The following is a 12,817-nucleotide window of genomic DNA, read 5'->3' as shown; positions in this document are numbered from 1 at the left end:
GAGTGAATTTATATATTATTTTGATGCATGAATTAGTTATTGAGAGATTAATTATTTTACCATAAAATAATGCATAGACTTCCTTGTAACTTCTATATATTTTAGTTAGGTATGTTTCTAAATTATCAAGTAAATATGATATTAATTTTATATGTAAATAATTTATGTTCTATCTATATATCAAACACCATAAAAATTATATAAAAATTAATACATGAATAATTTATTTTTTATATAACTACCAAATGATCCCAATAACTTCTTAATAAAACATCTAGATTACAGTGCATTAAATATTTTTCTTTAGTTCACTTTTTATATGAAAACGAGACTTTATAAATAAAGTATATATAAAATAAAAAGCCAAAACAACAACAGCAACACACGAGACCTGAAATCGTAAGCATGCGCCAAATTTATACTTTTTATATTTTAAGGGCATTTTCGGTATTTACTTTGATTACTGTTAAATAAGTCATTTGTAAGTTGAGACATCAAAAAAACGAAGGAATCGATTGATAAAATGTATTATAAAAATAATGTATATTAGCTTGGTGTATTACTAATATTTTGTTTGGTATTTTTTTTTAATCCATAAGCATTAGTGACACTCCATTTGGTGTTACAGAATGTACCATTAATACATGAAAGTGATGCAAATGATTATAATGCATGCATTAAAATGATTAAAGATACAATTGTCTCTCAAAAAAAAAATTACATCTTTTTCATCATATTTGTGAAAGATATTTCTGTAAACAAATATTTTTTTAAGAAATTATGCAATGTTTGTTATTTTTGATACATCAAGTCAACATTGCATAAGAAATAATCTTAGCATAACTAATATAGACATTACAAAATACACTATATTTAACATTATTTTTGTTATCTCTTGTATTAAAGTTAGTAAATCAGAAACAATTAAGAGTGAAAAGAAGGAAACAGTATCCGAATTTACATAATTCACCGTGTGTCCTTAAGAAATTTAATCCTCTCACTTTACCCAAAGTTATGAATTATTTTCTCTTAGGATAAAATGGATAGAACATTAAAGAAGTAGTGGTACCTCAAACTTCAATAATCTCAGCGAACTCAAAAAACAACATCGTAATCACACAAAAACATAATTTTGTTTGTAAGAAAATATATGCAGAAGATGGAGAAACTTCGACGATGAAAATTGAGAGGAAGTCTTTCTATTTATAGCCAACAAGGGTACAAACTCACATGTTCAGAACAATCTCATCTGTTCATAACAACGTGGTTACTTTTGAAAAGAAAAGCGTCTATTCGGAAGGAACATGTCCTTTCCGAATCCGCGATTTTCAAATTTCGTTTATTAGTTAATTCAGTAATTGTCTAAAAAATTATCAATCGATCACATCATTTGCCATTGCCAAAGCTAAAGCCGTAGCCGACAGAGCGACAACGACGACGGCACGAGGGTCATCCTCTACTTAACCCTTTATGAGTTAAAGAAAGTGTTTCCTTATAAAAGGACAAAACATTTCCTTTTTTCTACCAATGAGGGAGAAATGATTTTTCATTTTCCCTTCATTTGATTCCCCACGTTTTTCAATTTTTATTTCTCATTCACACTTCACTTAAACTCAACAATTCTCAGGCATCATTTATTTGCATTTAATAAATGTCTTAATCTTAATCATTCAGACCTTATTTATCAAGTATGTCAGTTTTCAAAATTTGAATCTTAACGATTAAGACCTTATTCATTATGTTAGATTCTCAAACTAATGAGAGATAAATTATGTGTATTTTTCACACTTTCAATAATTAAGACATAAAACGCAAAAAAAAGAAGAAGAAGATAATTTAGATATATTTTAACACTTTAACTCTAAATAAAAACATTACATAATCTTCTCAATATTTTTACAAAGTTAAATCTCAGCATAATAATGGAGAATTACTCTATTTGAAATGAAGGCGCATGCTCAAGTGCGAATTATTTCATTCGTATTAAGAATGGGACTAGACATAAATAACTCTTTAATAAAATAATTAAATTACATTGCATTAAATATTTTTCTTTAATTCACTTCTTATATGTAAATAAATAAATAAGATTTTATGCTTTATCTACCATAGGGTTTTTTCAGTATTTACTCTGATTATACTGCTAAATAAGTCTTTTGTAATTTATTTATTTTCTTGGTAAAAAAAAAAAAAGAAAGTATTTTGTAATTGACTCGGACACAGAAAGTCCCCCGGTTTAGCACCGGTTTGATTCAGCCACCGGTTTAATACCACATTTTCCTGCTTTTAATTTTGACGACAACCATTCCGTTCCAGCTTTCTCTCTCTCCCTTCCCCCCCTCCCCCTCTCTCGCTCTGCTGTGTTCTCTCCACCGGCAGCTTCGCCGACTGTCCGATTCCGATCAAAGAGATGAGCGGTCACGATTCAAAGTACTTCTCAACTACGAAGAAGGGAGAAATCCCTGAGCTCAAAGAAGAACTCAATTCTCAGTACAAGGTCACAAAAACTCTCCTATTTTAGTTATTCTATTCACGTAGAACCTGCGAGAAAAATCGAATTTTCGGCATTTATTAGCTTTGCATTGATCTGATTTAATGAAATCTATGATTTTACTTTGTCATTTTGAATGGTGATTTGGTATAGCCGTGGTCAGATCTGGCTTGTTTTCGCATTTGATTCGTGCTAGAAGTCTCTGTAGTCATCGCTTGTATGGGTTGATCCCAGTATTTGAAAATATATTTGATTTTCTGGATGTGAAGTCATGTTTAGTTTTGAGGTCATATTGAGACATACTGCATTTCCGCTCCATGTTAATGAAATCGGGGAAGTTATTTGACTTCATTGAATAGTATTGCTAATGGAACCGGGGAGTCATGCTTAATCAGGATTTATATTTAGTTTCACGATTTAGATTTGTCGAAGGAGCCTCACAAGTCTCCATTTGCTTAATTGATCTCAACAATTTGGGATGTTTGATTTTCTATGTGGATTTATGCTTATTCAGGGTTTTAAAATTTTATGTTTAGTTTAAGGTCTATTGAAATTTGCTGCATTCTCTCTGTGATGCTTATGGAATAGGGGATGTTACTGAAATGATTATCGAAAAGAATAGTTTGTGAAATTGGAGAATTATGCTTAATCAGGAATGCTATTCAGTTTGCATAATATCTCGAAAGAGTCTCACTAGTATTCATTTGTTCGAGTGATCTCATTTGTGAATTATGTTTTATCAAGGTTTGTATTTAGTTTTGATGATCTATGTAAATTACTGCATTTTCAGTGGGATGTTTATGAAATTGGGGACTGAAAATCTAATTGGGTGGAAGAGGGATTGCTTATGGTTGAAATTTGCTTTGTTAAGGAGTCCGGCGAATCTTCATTTGTTTGGTTGATATCAATAATTTAGGCGCTATGATTCGGTTGAATAAGTTATCAGTGATTTCATAGTTGGTTTCACGGTCTTATTGAGACTGTATTTTAGTTTAGATGCTTGTGAAAATTAGTATTGAATTGAATATTACTCACTCATCAGTAGTTTTGATTGAAAAGAATAGTTTTTATATTTTGAATCCTACTGAAATTACTATATATTCTGTAGGATGCTTGTGAAAATGGGGATGTAACTGAACTCAGTTCCATTATTGGCATGATCCTTATGGGTTAGGTTGAAAACGCAGTTTTTCGGTGATGAAATGTTCGTAGAAACTAGATTGTCTGTTTATTTGGTGAAATATTACTTCTCCTCTGTATTTTTTTTTTGAGGATAGTAACAATATTCTCTATATTCACAGGTATACTACATCCAAAATCTGTAGTTCCCCCCTCAAATAGTATTACAAATCATATTGCCCCCTATCACCTCTATTTCTTACAAATAATCTAAAACATCTAAAATATCTTCTGCTTGGACTAAAATATTCTGTTTACACCAAAAATCAAACAATGCTAGACAATTCATCTTGAAACTTCTCTGTATATATGTACTTATTATTCTTAAAACTGGTTTCTTCTGGTCACTGTAGACATGTAGTTGAAAATTGTTGATATTACAATGAACTCAACATTTTTGGTCTGAAATTTTACTCCGTTGAATTATGATACCATTCAATTGTGGCTAAGTTGTGTTTCAAGTCATGAGGCTTTTCATTGCAACCTTGCCATTCCTTCTTCTTTTGGGAAATTTGTAGCTGCTTATATATCTGTGTGGAATGCAGGACAAGAGAAAAGATGCTGTCAAAAAGGTCATTGCTGCTATGACAGTTGGGAAAGATGTTTCTTCACTGTTCACAGATGTTGTTAATTGCATGCAAACAGAGAATTTGGAGTTGAAGAAGCTTGTATACTTGTATCTTATCAATTATGCTAAAAGTCAACCTGATCTTGCTATTCTTGCCGTAAATACATTTGTGAAGGTATATCCGTGATGAAACTCATCTTCAATCATTTGTCTTCTATAAATGTTGCTGTTTTATTCTTCTCATTACCTGCTGGCTTGTTCTTTATATGTCAATCTTCACCTGTATGGCTACGACAATAAAAGCTTTAGCTTTCATCATTTATCTAGACTTCTCACTTCTCTGTCTCATACACGTATGATTACAAATAGAGAAGTATTCAGCAATGTTTCTATCTATATTTTGAGTGATGTAATACAATGAGTCTCGAACGTTCATGATACTCGATTACCCTTTCTTCAATGAGAATTGAGATCGGGGGGGCTTTCCAATCTGTTTCAATCCCTCTGTATACCCCTTTTTGCCCTTCCATAGACCATAACGTTTTTCTCTCTTCAATTGAGTAGCTCCTCTTCTTTATCAGAAATTTTAATTAGTTCCTCTGCTTTTGTTTGTTAGATTGCGGGTAGTGATGCCTAGTAATTGGACATAGACCCAAAGGCACGAAAAAGCGTAAAAAAACAGTGGACATGGAACATGTAAGACTACAATTTTTTTTCAAAAAGGTAACTCATTGTATAATTATAATATACTGAGAAGAGATCTTGGACCTTGTGACAAGACTTTGTCGAGATGAATCCTTTCAATTTAAGATAGGTTGAAATAAGGCAGTTAAATAAAGATATGATGGATAAGGAATGTGGGGTTCCGTATTATTGTATTTTTTCCCTTCTTTTTTGTTCTTTGGACAACAGTTGTGTTCATACCAGTTTAGGGGAAGATCACCTAATCTACTGATGTTTGCTACCTCCCACAACACAAATATTAGATAACTCTGTCAAGCAAAGTTTAGGCAGATTGAAGAATTCACCTAATGCCACATTTGTGAAGATCAGAACTTTGGTCCCAAAGTTGTCCCTCCAGCTCTTCACGCCGCACGATCCTTGGGGCTAGAACAATGTCTCTTCTTTACTTGAAGGACCTTGTTTGTCCCTGCCTCTTTCACAATGAAAAGCTTTTCCAATGGGAGTAGGACATAATGTCTTGCAACAGCCTGAATATTAAGGAAGTAATAAAAGAAGTAAGAACTTTTTGGGCTGTCCAACATGGTATCCAGCTGTTGTCCAATCTGTGCAGTTTGAATTTGACTTGAGTATGACTGCACTGCACAACCTAGTGCCTCCGATTCCTAGCAATTAGAGGTTTAATAAAATGTGTTTAGTTTAATTAACTTGTTCTTTTGAGTTGTATTTATTCATGTTGATTTTGTAAGGATTCAAAAGGGGTTTATAAAGGTCTTCAGCTACTTCTGGTTATAAAATAAAGTTCTTTGGCTACTTTACCCTTCCTTATGGTTTTGAGTTGAATGTTCAAATTATTTGCATTATGTATCATATTTAGGGTACAATTTAAATTTTCCCATTTGTCATGACTCATGTCCCCCTAGTTGATGGAGCATGGCATGGTAAAAATTTGGTTTGCAGAAACATAATACCACCTAATCATGCAGACGTTTCTTCTTAATAATTTTGAATTGGTTTCCTTGCTGGCCTAGCATGTTTCTTCTGATATCTTATTAATAACATGCTATATTTTGCACTTTTTGCAGGATTCGCAGGACCCAAATCCTTTAATTCGTGCTTTGGCTGTACGGACTATGGGATGCATTCGTGTTGACAAGATCACCGAGTATTTATGTGATCCCCTCCAACGTTGCCTTAAGGTGAATTCACAAACTCTCTCTTCGCCTGCCTGCTCCTAGTTTTGAAGTTGGATCTTCTTGATTGATTGAAGCTGGTCTGGAACATAACAGTGCACAATGCTTTCTAACTAAACGATGTACTTTGTCTGCTCTCTTTCCATCAGGATGATGATCCTTATGTTCGTAAGACAGCAGCTATCTGTGTTGCTAAGCTCTATGACATAAATGCCGAGCTTGTGGAAGATAGGGGCTTTCTGGATGCTCTCAAGGACTTAATATCTGACAATAATCCTATGGTTGTTGCAAATGCTGTTGCAGCTCTTGCAGAAATTCAAGAAAGCAGTAGCAGACCCATCTTTGAGATCACCAGCCACACACTTTCAAAGCTTCTAACTGCTCTGAACGAATGCACTGAGTAAGCCTGTCCAAAACTAATGCTGCTACCTTTCTCAATGTAAAATGTGCTAGGGTCTGGCAAATCATCTAAATTGTTAACATTAGTCGGCATGTCATAGGACATTACATTTTCTTCACGTTATTGTTTGATTTGCTTTGTTGTCTACTAGATGCGACTTTATGGATTGTCTTCTATTACCTCATCTTATTATGCTTTTAAATCTTTATGTTAGAAGTTATTTATGTTTGCTCCTTTATTTATTAACGAGGTAATGATCTCTGGATATAGGTGGGGTCAAGTATTTATACTGGATGCTCTTTCCAAGTACAAAGCAGCTGATGCTCGTGAAGCTGAAAACATAGTGGAGCGAGTCACTCCACGATTACAGCATGCAAATTGCGCTGTTGTTCTTTCAGCTGTAAAGGTGGGATTGTCTCCTTCTTTCTCACAAACTTTTTAAAAATATTATTCTTCAGCATGATTAGCATTGCCAGAATTAGACATATCACTAATAGTCATTTTCTGGTGTTGCAGATGATACTCCAACAGATGGAACTCATCACCAGCACTGATGTAGTTCGGAATCTTTGTAAAAAGATGGCTCCTCCTCTTGTAACGTTGCTTTCAGCTGAGCCTGAAATTCAGTATGTTGCGTTAAGGAACATAAACCTCATTGTACAAAAGCGTCCGACAATTCTTGCGCATGAAATCAAGGTATTTTTTGTGGTGTTGACTAGGCACTTGCAAGATTGTCGGCAAAACCTCTATTTCCTTAGCACTGTTGGACCAATCTGTAACTAAAACTGGATAACTAAGCTTTGCTTCTAATATTGTTCTGTTGCTAGGTATTCTTTTGCAAGTATAATGATCCTATATATGTGAAAATGGAGAAGTTAGAAATCATGATAAAACTTGCTTCAGACAGAAACATAGACCAGGTAAATCCTCTCTGCTTTTGATTCAGTCGAGTTCCTCTGATATAGGTTCTTGTGTGTTGCATCATCAAGTGTGGTTTATATGTTTGTAGGTGCTACTGGAATTCAAAGAATATGCTACTGAAGTGGACGTTGACTTTGTCAGAAAAGCTGTCCGTGCTATTGGGCGCTGTGCCATCAAATTAGAGAGGGCTGCAGAGCGCTGTATCAGCGTCCTGCTTGAATTGATTAAGATAAAAGTAAACTACGTTGTTCAAGAAGCCATTATAGTAATCAAAGACATTTTCAGAAGATATCCTAACACGTAAGTTTCGTCGAATTCTGATATGCTAAAGTTGAGTTCTGGTCCTTTATTTAATTTTTTTCGTTCTGCCTTTCTTTTTCAGCTATGAGTCCATAATTGCTACTCTTTGCGAGAGTTTGGACACACTGGATGAGCCAGAGGCAAAGGTAACAGAAGATCTTTCCAGGAGTTGGCTCTGGGAAGTTGTTGGGTCTACAATCTGTTCACAGATTTTGTAATTGCTTCTATCTGTGCGTTGACAGGCATCAATGATCTGGATTATCGGTGAGTATGCTGAAAGAATTGATAATGCAGATGAGCTCCTTGAGAGCTTTTTAGAGAGTTTCCCCGAGGAACCTCCCCAAGTCCAATTGCAGTTGCTGACAGCAACAGTCAAACTCTTCCTCAAGAAGCCAACTGAAGGACCACAACAAATGATCCAGGTACTTCTTGTTGCCATATCATCAAGTGATCCCGTGTTATATTATGCAATATGTCAAGTTGCATTCTGCTTATCAATAATAGAAAACAATCCAATCCAGCTTTCTAGTCAATAAGTTCTTCAATATTTTACTTCCATTTCACTCAGCCTTCTTATTAAGACCAAAAAATTTGATGAATTAGCCTCTCTATGTAGGAACTTTGATATGCTTCCTCGGAATAGACCATAAATAAGAAGAATCAATTTCCTATAAAGAGGATGACATGTTGTGTTTACTAAATGTAGAGTAATGAGTGAAAAAAGTTATGTATCTTGAGGCAATGTTTTTAAAAGTGAAAAGCACAAAAAAGTGACAAGGTCCATGGGGCTTTTTAAATTTTATTTTTTGGATAAAGGTAACTTGACAAAGTCCATTGGGCTTGAAGCAATGTTTTTAAAAGTGAAGCACACACTTCTTTGAAGTAAAGCATACAAGTTACAAAGAGTAAAAAAATACCAAACAAATATAAATTTAGCACTATAATAATCAAATCGCTATTCAAGTAACTACTTTCAACATCCAATAAACAACAACAACAATGTCAATATTAATCCAATTTGTTATAGTTGACATTCGAAGAATTGGCTGCTTCTTGTTAGGATCACTTTGTATGTCGTTGTTTGAAGTGCACACTTTTCTATAGCTCATGGCTTCACACATTTTGCAAGAAGCCAAGAATCCCTTGCTTTGCCTTGCTTCATCCCGTCATGGCTTTTAATAACACTGCCTTGAAGTTGATATTGATAATCGTGAAGTACTTCATCTAAAAAAAGATATTGATAATCATGAAGTACTAATAGTTGGATTATTTTAATTCAAAAATTTAAGGGTGTGAAGAGAAAGGACATTGGGCCTAGCTCAACCCCAAAAGCTAGCTCATAAGCTAACTCATGAGGTGAGGATTTATGAAGACCATGTAAGGAGACAACTCATTCCTTAACCAATGTAGGATACTTAACATTCCCTCTCCTTGGCCCTTGCACACCCAGGATTGGATACATCTGGATGATAAACAATATAACATGTGGGCCCAATACTTAGTAAACCAAGAAAAGACACAGGTTGTGTCTGGTTATGATACCATGAGAAGAAAGTGGATCTTGAGCCTAACTCAACCCCAAAAGTTATCTCATGAGGCGTTGTTGAAGACATATGAGGAGGCAACAACCCATTTTCGCAAGCTATAGACTTATGAAAGTAGAAAGTGAGATCAATTCAATTTAACCGGGATATCGATTTATATTCACTTCTTTTGTCAATTTCATGTTCAAATGGTACTTTTTCCAAGTCCAAACAATAACTGGGAAGTTTGACTGGTTGCTTCTTGCAGCAAACTGAGTCATTTCTCTATCTTATAGAATTGATCCAAGTATCTTTTTGTTTATTAATTTATTTGTTTGTTTTAATAAAGTTGATACTCTACATATGACTTTGCTCAATGCTCATAGGTGGTCTTAAATAATGCCACTGTGGAGACTGACAATCCGGACTTGCGAGATCGTGCATACATTTATTGGCGTCTTCTCTCAACTGATCCTGAGGTACGTGCAAGCAAATGCTTCACTTTTCTTTGGGCTGTCTCATGAACCTTTTTTATGACTTCAGTATGCAAGCTCTATCTTCAATTAAAAGAAAGACTTGCTGTCTTCGGGGTGAGAGTTGATATAATTCTTCACTATTTCCCTTGGCTGTTTTTTTCTCTGCTCCTAGATATGTTTTCAATTTGAATAAATGAGTATGTACATAGTTATGGGATTAAGTTGATCTCTGGATGTCTAGTTATAGCAAACTCCTTGTATATTGCAGGCAGCTAAAGATGTTGTGCTAGCTGAAAAGCCCGTGATTAGTGATGATTCAAACCAACTTGATCCTTCTCTCCTCGACGAACTTCTTTCCAATATTGCTACTTTATCCTCTGTCTATCATAAACCTCCAGAATCATTTGTCACTCGTGTGAAGACCACTCAGAAAACTGAGGAGGAAGAGTATCCTGATGCAGGTGAACAGAGCTATTCCGATTCTCCTGCTCGTGCTGCAGAAAGTGGTGCGTCACCGCCAGCTAGTACAGCTAATCCTCAGCATCCTGCGGCAAGGCAACCAGCTGCACCTGCAGCGCTGCCTGATTTACTTGACCTTGGCATGGATAACAGCAATAGTGCTATTGTGTCAGTTGATCAGCCTGCAAGCCCTACTGGGTATGTACAGTTTGTCTGCATTAGTACTATAATGAATGTCCTGACAATCTTTTTCAAGGTCACAAACATAATGATTAAAGGCTGAATTCTCGGAATACTGAATCTAAAGTTATATATGCAAAAAGGAATTCTGTTTTTTTGTTGTCAAAAAGATCTGCGCTCCTTTTTGTTTGACATGTTTCAAACTCTTTTGAGATATCATCGTGAAAACACTTACAGAGCGCTGGCTTTTATTGCAGCCCCCCTTTACCTGTCGTATTGCCAGCCTCTAGTGGCCAAGGTTTACAAATCAGTGCCCAACTGATACGGAGAGACGGGCAGGTATTTTACAGCATGATGTTCGAGAACAATTCACAGGTCCCTCTTGATGGCTTCATGATTCAATTTAATAAAAACACATTTGGTCTTGCTGGCGGTGGACAACTCCAAGTGAGTATTATATGCCACTTCTGTCTGCAGTCCTTTCACGAAGTATTTATGTTACTAATCCAGTATAAAAGGAAGATCTGATTATAGACCCTTCTGTGAATTTGACTTTTCTTTGATTGTTTACTTTGACGTCTTGTGCTCAATAGGTTCCTCAATTGCTACCTGGGACATCTGCAAGCACTCTCTTACCGATGGTCTTGTTCCAGAACATTTCCCCTGGCCCGGCAAATACCCTTTTACAGGTCGCGATTAAAAATAATCAACAGCCAGTCTGGTATTTCAATGATAAAATCTATTTCCATGTACTTTTCACGGAGGATGGGAGGATGGAGCGCTCCACTTTTCTTGAGGTAACATACATTGTTGAATTTCTAGCTAGATCTATGTATTGACTGCTGTTTGGGAGTGAGGTATTGATTGATTGGGGATTGATGTATGTATTACCCTCTAGTCACGTTATTGGCATAATATGTGTGAGCCTCGGCTTTGATTTTTTCACCTCAGGAGTGATGGATTTATCATCTCTTGCAGCTCCTGTCAGTTAAAAATTTTCTACCTCTTTTCTCTATCTTTTATTCTATCTGCATTGCTTCATTGCGTTGTTGATTGTTTTGACAACCACATAAGCGAGTTGGGTGCTTAACGCTGTATCTTCTTTCCTTCTTTACCAGACTTGGAAGTCACTACCTGATTCAAATGAGGTATCAAGGGACTTCCCAGCATCTGTTATAAATAGCGTTGAAACAACCCTTGATCGGCTAGCTGCATCGAACATGTTCTTTATCGCTAAGCGCAAACATGCTAACCAGGAGGTGTTGTATCTTTCTGCCAAGATTCCTCGAGGAATTCCTTTCTTGATCGAACTAACAACAGTTATTGGAACCCCTGGTGTCAAGTGTGCCATCAAAACTCCAAGCCCTGAAATGGCTCCTCTCTTCTTTGAAGCCGTCGAGACTTTGCTCAAGAGTTGATAAGCTTGCTGCTTGTCCCATCTCCCTTTTATTTATTTTCCCTGTAATTTTGTTTTGGTTCTCTTTTACCGGACACGTCTTATTTTTGTTCTGATTAATTAGCTTGAATTTCCAGGTTGAACTGTTAATTCATGCTTCATCCTATGTTCAGCGCTTGTTATTATAGTTTTTTTTTAATTGCACGAATCTTCAATATTTTTCAGCTGTATGGAATGTATCTTAGAAATTTTCTTATTGCAGCTTTTTTATATTTGTTGACATTGAGGATTGTCAAGTTCATTTGTATCTGAGCAGACACACAACATTACAATCAGCGTTGCTCATCATTCAAGGAAAACTCCGGTATATGGTGCTTCCCTTTTTCTGTAATGTATACATCTATTAGATCGAAATCCCCCGGCAAAATTACATATTCTGTTTTAATTTGTTTGGCCTAGTTTGACTTCACACTAAGTTTTAAAAAAATAAAGAATTTTTTGAATCTTATAGTTTAAAGATATGTTAAATGAATTAAAATACCTTAAATATGTCATGTAATAAGTTGGAATTAAAGACTTGTTAAAAAGTGAAAAGGGTCAATTTGTTTAAAAAACAGACTAACAAGGAATAGAAGGTCAAACAAATTGGAACATAGGGTGTATTCTATAAATAAATTAAAATTTTGACGGATATTAGTAGGCCATATAAGCATGAAGAAAATTGCTAAATAGCCATAAGAATTAAGAACCATGAGTCAATAAAATCTCCAACTTAATTATTGAAACCTCAACTTCAAACATTTTCACCTTTAACACCATATTGTACATAAAATTTTCAAAATTTAAAACCTTGGTGTAAAGTTAGTGAGAGTAATTCTTTTTGATCTTTCATGTGCAGTTTCTCAAGTGCAATTTCAAAATGAAAGCATGAAGAAAGAAAGTGAAAGTTGATGAAGGCAAGGCTTGCTTTAGGCCTAGCAAATCTTTAGGCTTCAAAAGTTATCCTTTTTTTTATATATCATTTTTTAAGTGTTTACAACAACATGCAAA

At 35.1% G+C, this 12,817-nt stretch overlaps 1 protein-coding gene across 1 annotated transcript; it reads left to right on the top strand.

Moving 5' to 3' along the window:
- The first annotated feature begins 2,303 nt into the window (after positions 1–2,303).
- LOC129890079 (beta-adaptin-like protein C) lies at positions 2,304–12,049 on the top strand. The gene is made up of 15 exons (XM_055965605.1): positions 2,304–2,497; positions 4,216–4,413; positions 6,005–6,118; positions 6,262–6,512; positions 6,783–6,918; positions 7,029–7,208; positions 7,340–7,432; positions 7,522–7,733; positions 7,816–7,879; positions 7,976–8,155; positions 9,643–9,735; positions 10,001–10,389; positions 10,629–10,818; positions 10,965–11,168; positions 11,490–12,049. The coding sequence occupies exons 1-15, from the start codon at positions 2,411–2,413 to the stop codon at positions 11,787–11,789; spliced, it is 2,691 nt and encodes an 896-aa protein (XP_055821580.1). The 5' UTR covers positions 2,304–2,410; the 3' UTR covers positions 11,790–12,049.
- Positions 12,050–12,817: the final 768 nt, after the last annotated feature.

The sequence above is a fragment of the Solanum dulcamara genome, chromosome 5, assembly GCF_947179165.1.
Source record: "Solanum dulcamara chromosome 5, daSolDulc1.2, whole genome shotgun sequence".
Classification (NCBI taxonomy): Eukaryota; Viridiplantae; Streptophyta; class Magnoliopsida; order Solanales; family Solanaceae; genus Solanum; species Solanum dulcamara.
The sequence above is the reverse complement of the archived record's forward strand: the minus strand, read 5'-3'. Positions and strand labels throughout refer to the sequence as shown.

Excerpts from the sequence above, each read along its gene's own strand:
- LOC129890079 (XM_055965605.1), top strand. The coding sequence starts at position 2,411 with ATGAGCGGTCACGATTCAAAGTACTTCTCAACTACGAAGAAGGGAGAA. Across the intron at positions 6,919-7,028 it reads TTGTTCTTTCAGCTGTAAAG|ATGATACTCCAACAGATGGA; the intron begins GTGGGATTGTCT and ends CTGGTGTTGCAG. Across the intron at positions 11,169-11,489 it reads AGCGCTCCACTTTTCTTGAG|ACTTGGAAGTCACTACCTGA; the intron begins GTAACATACATT and ends CTTCTTTACCAG.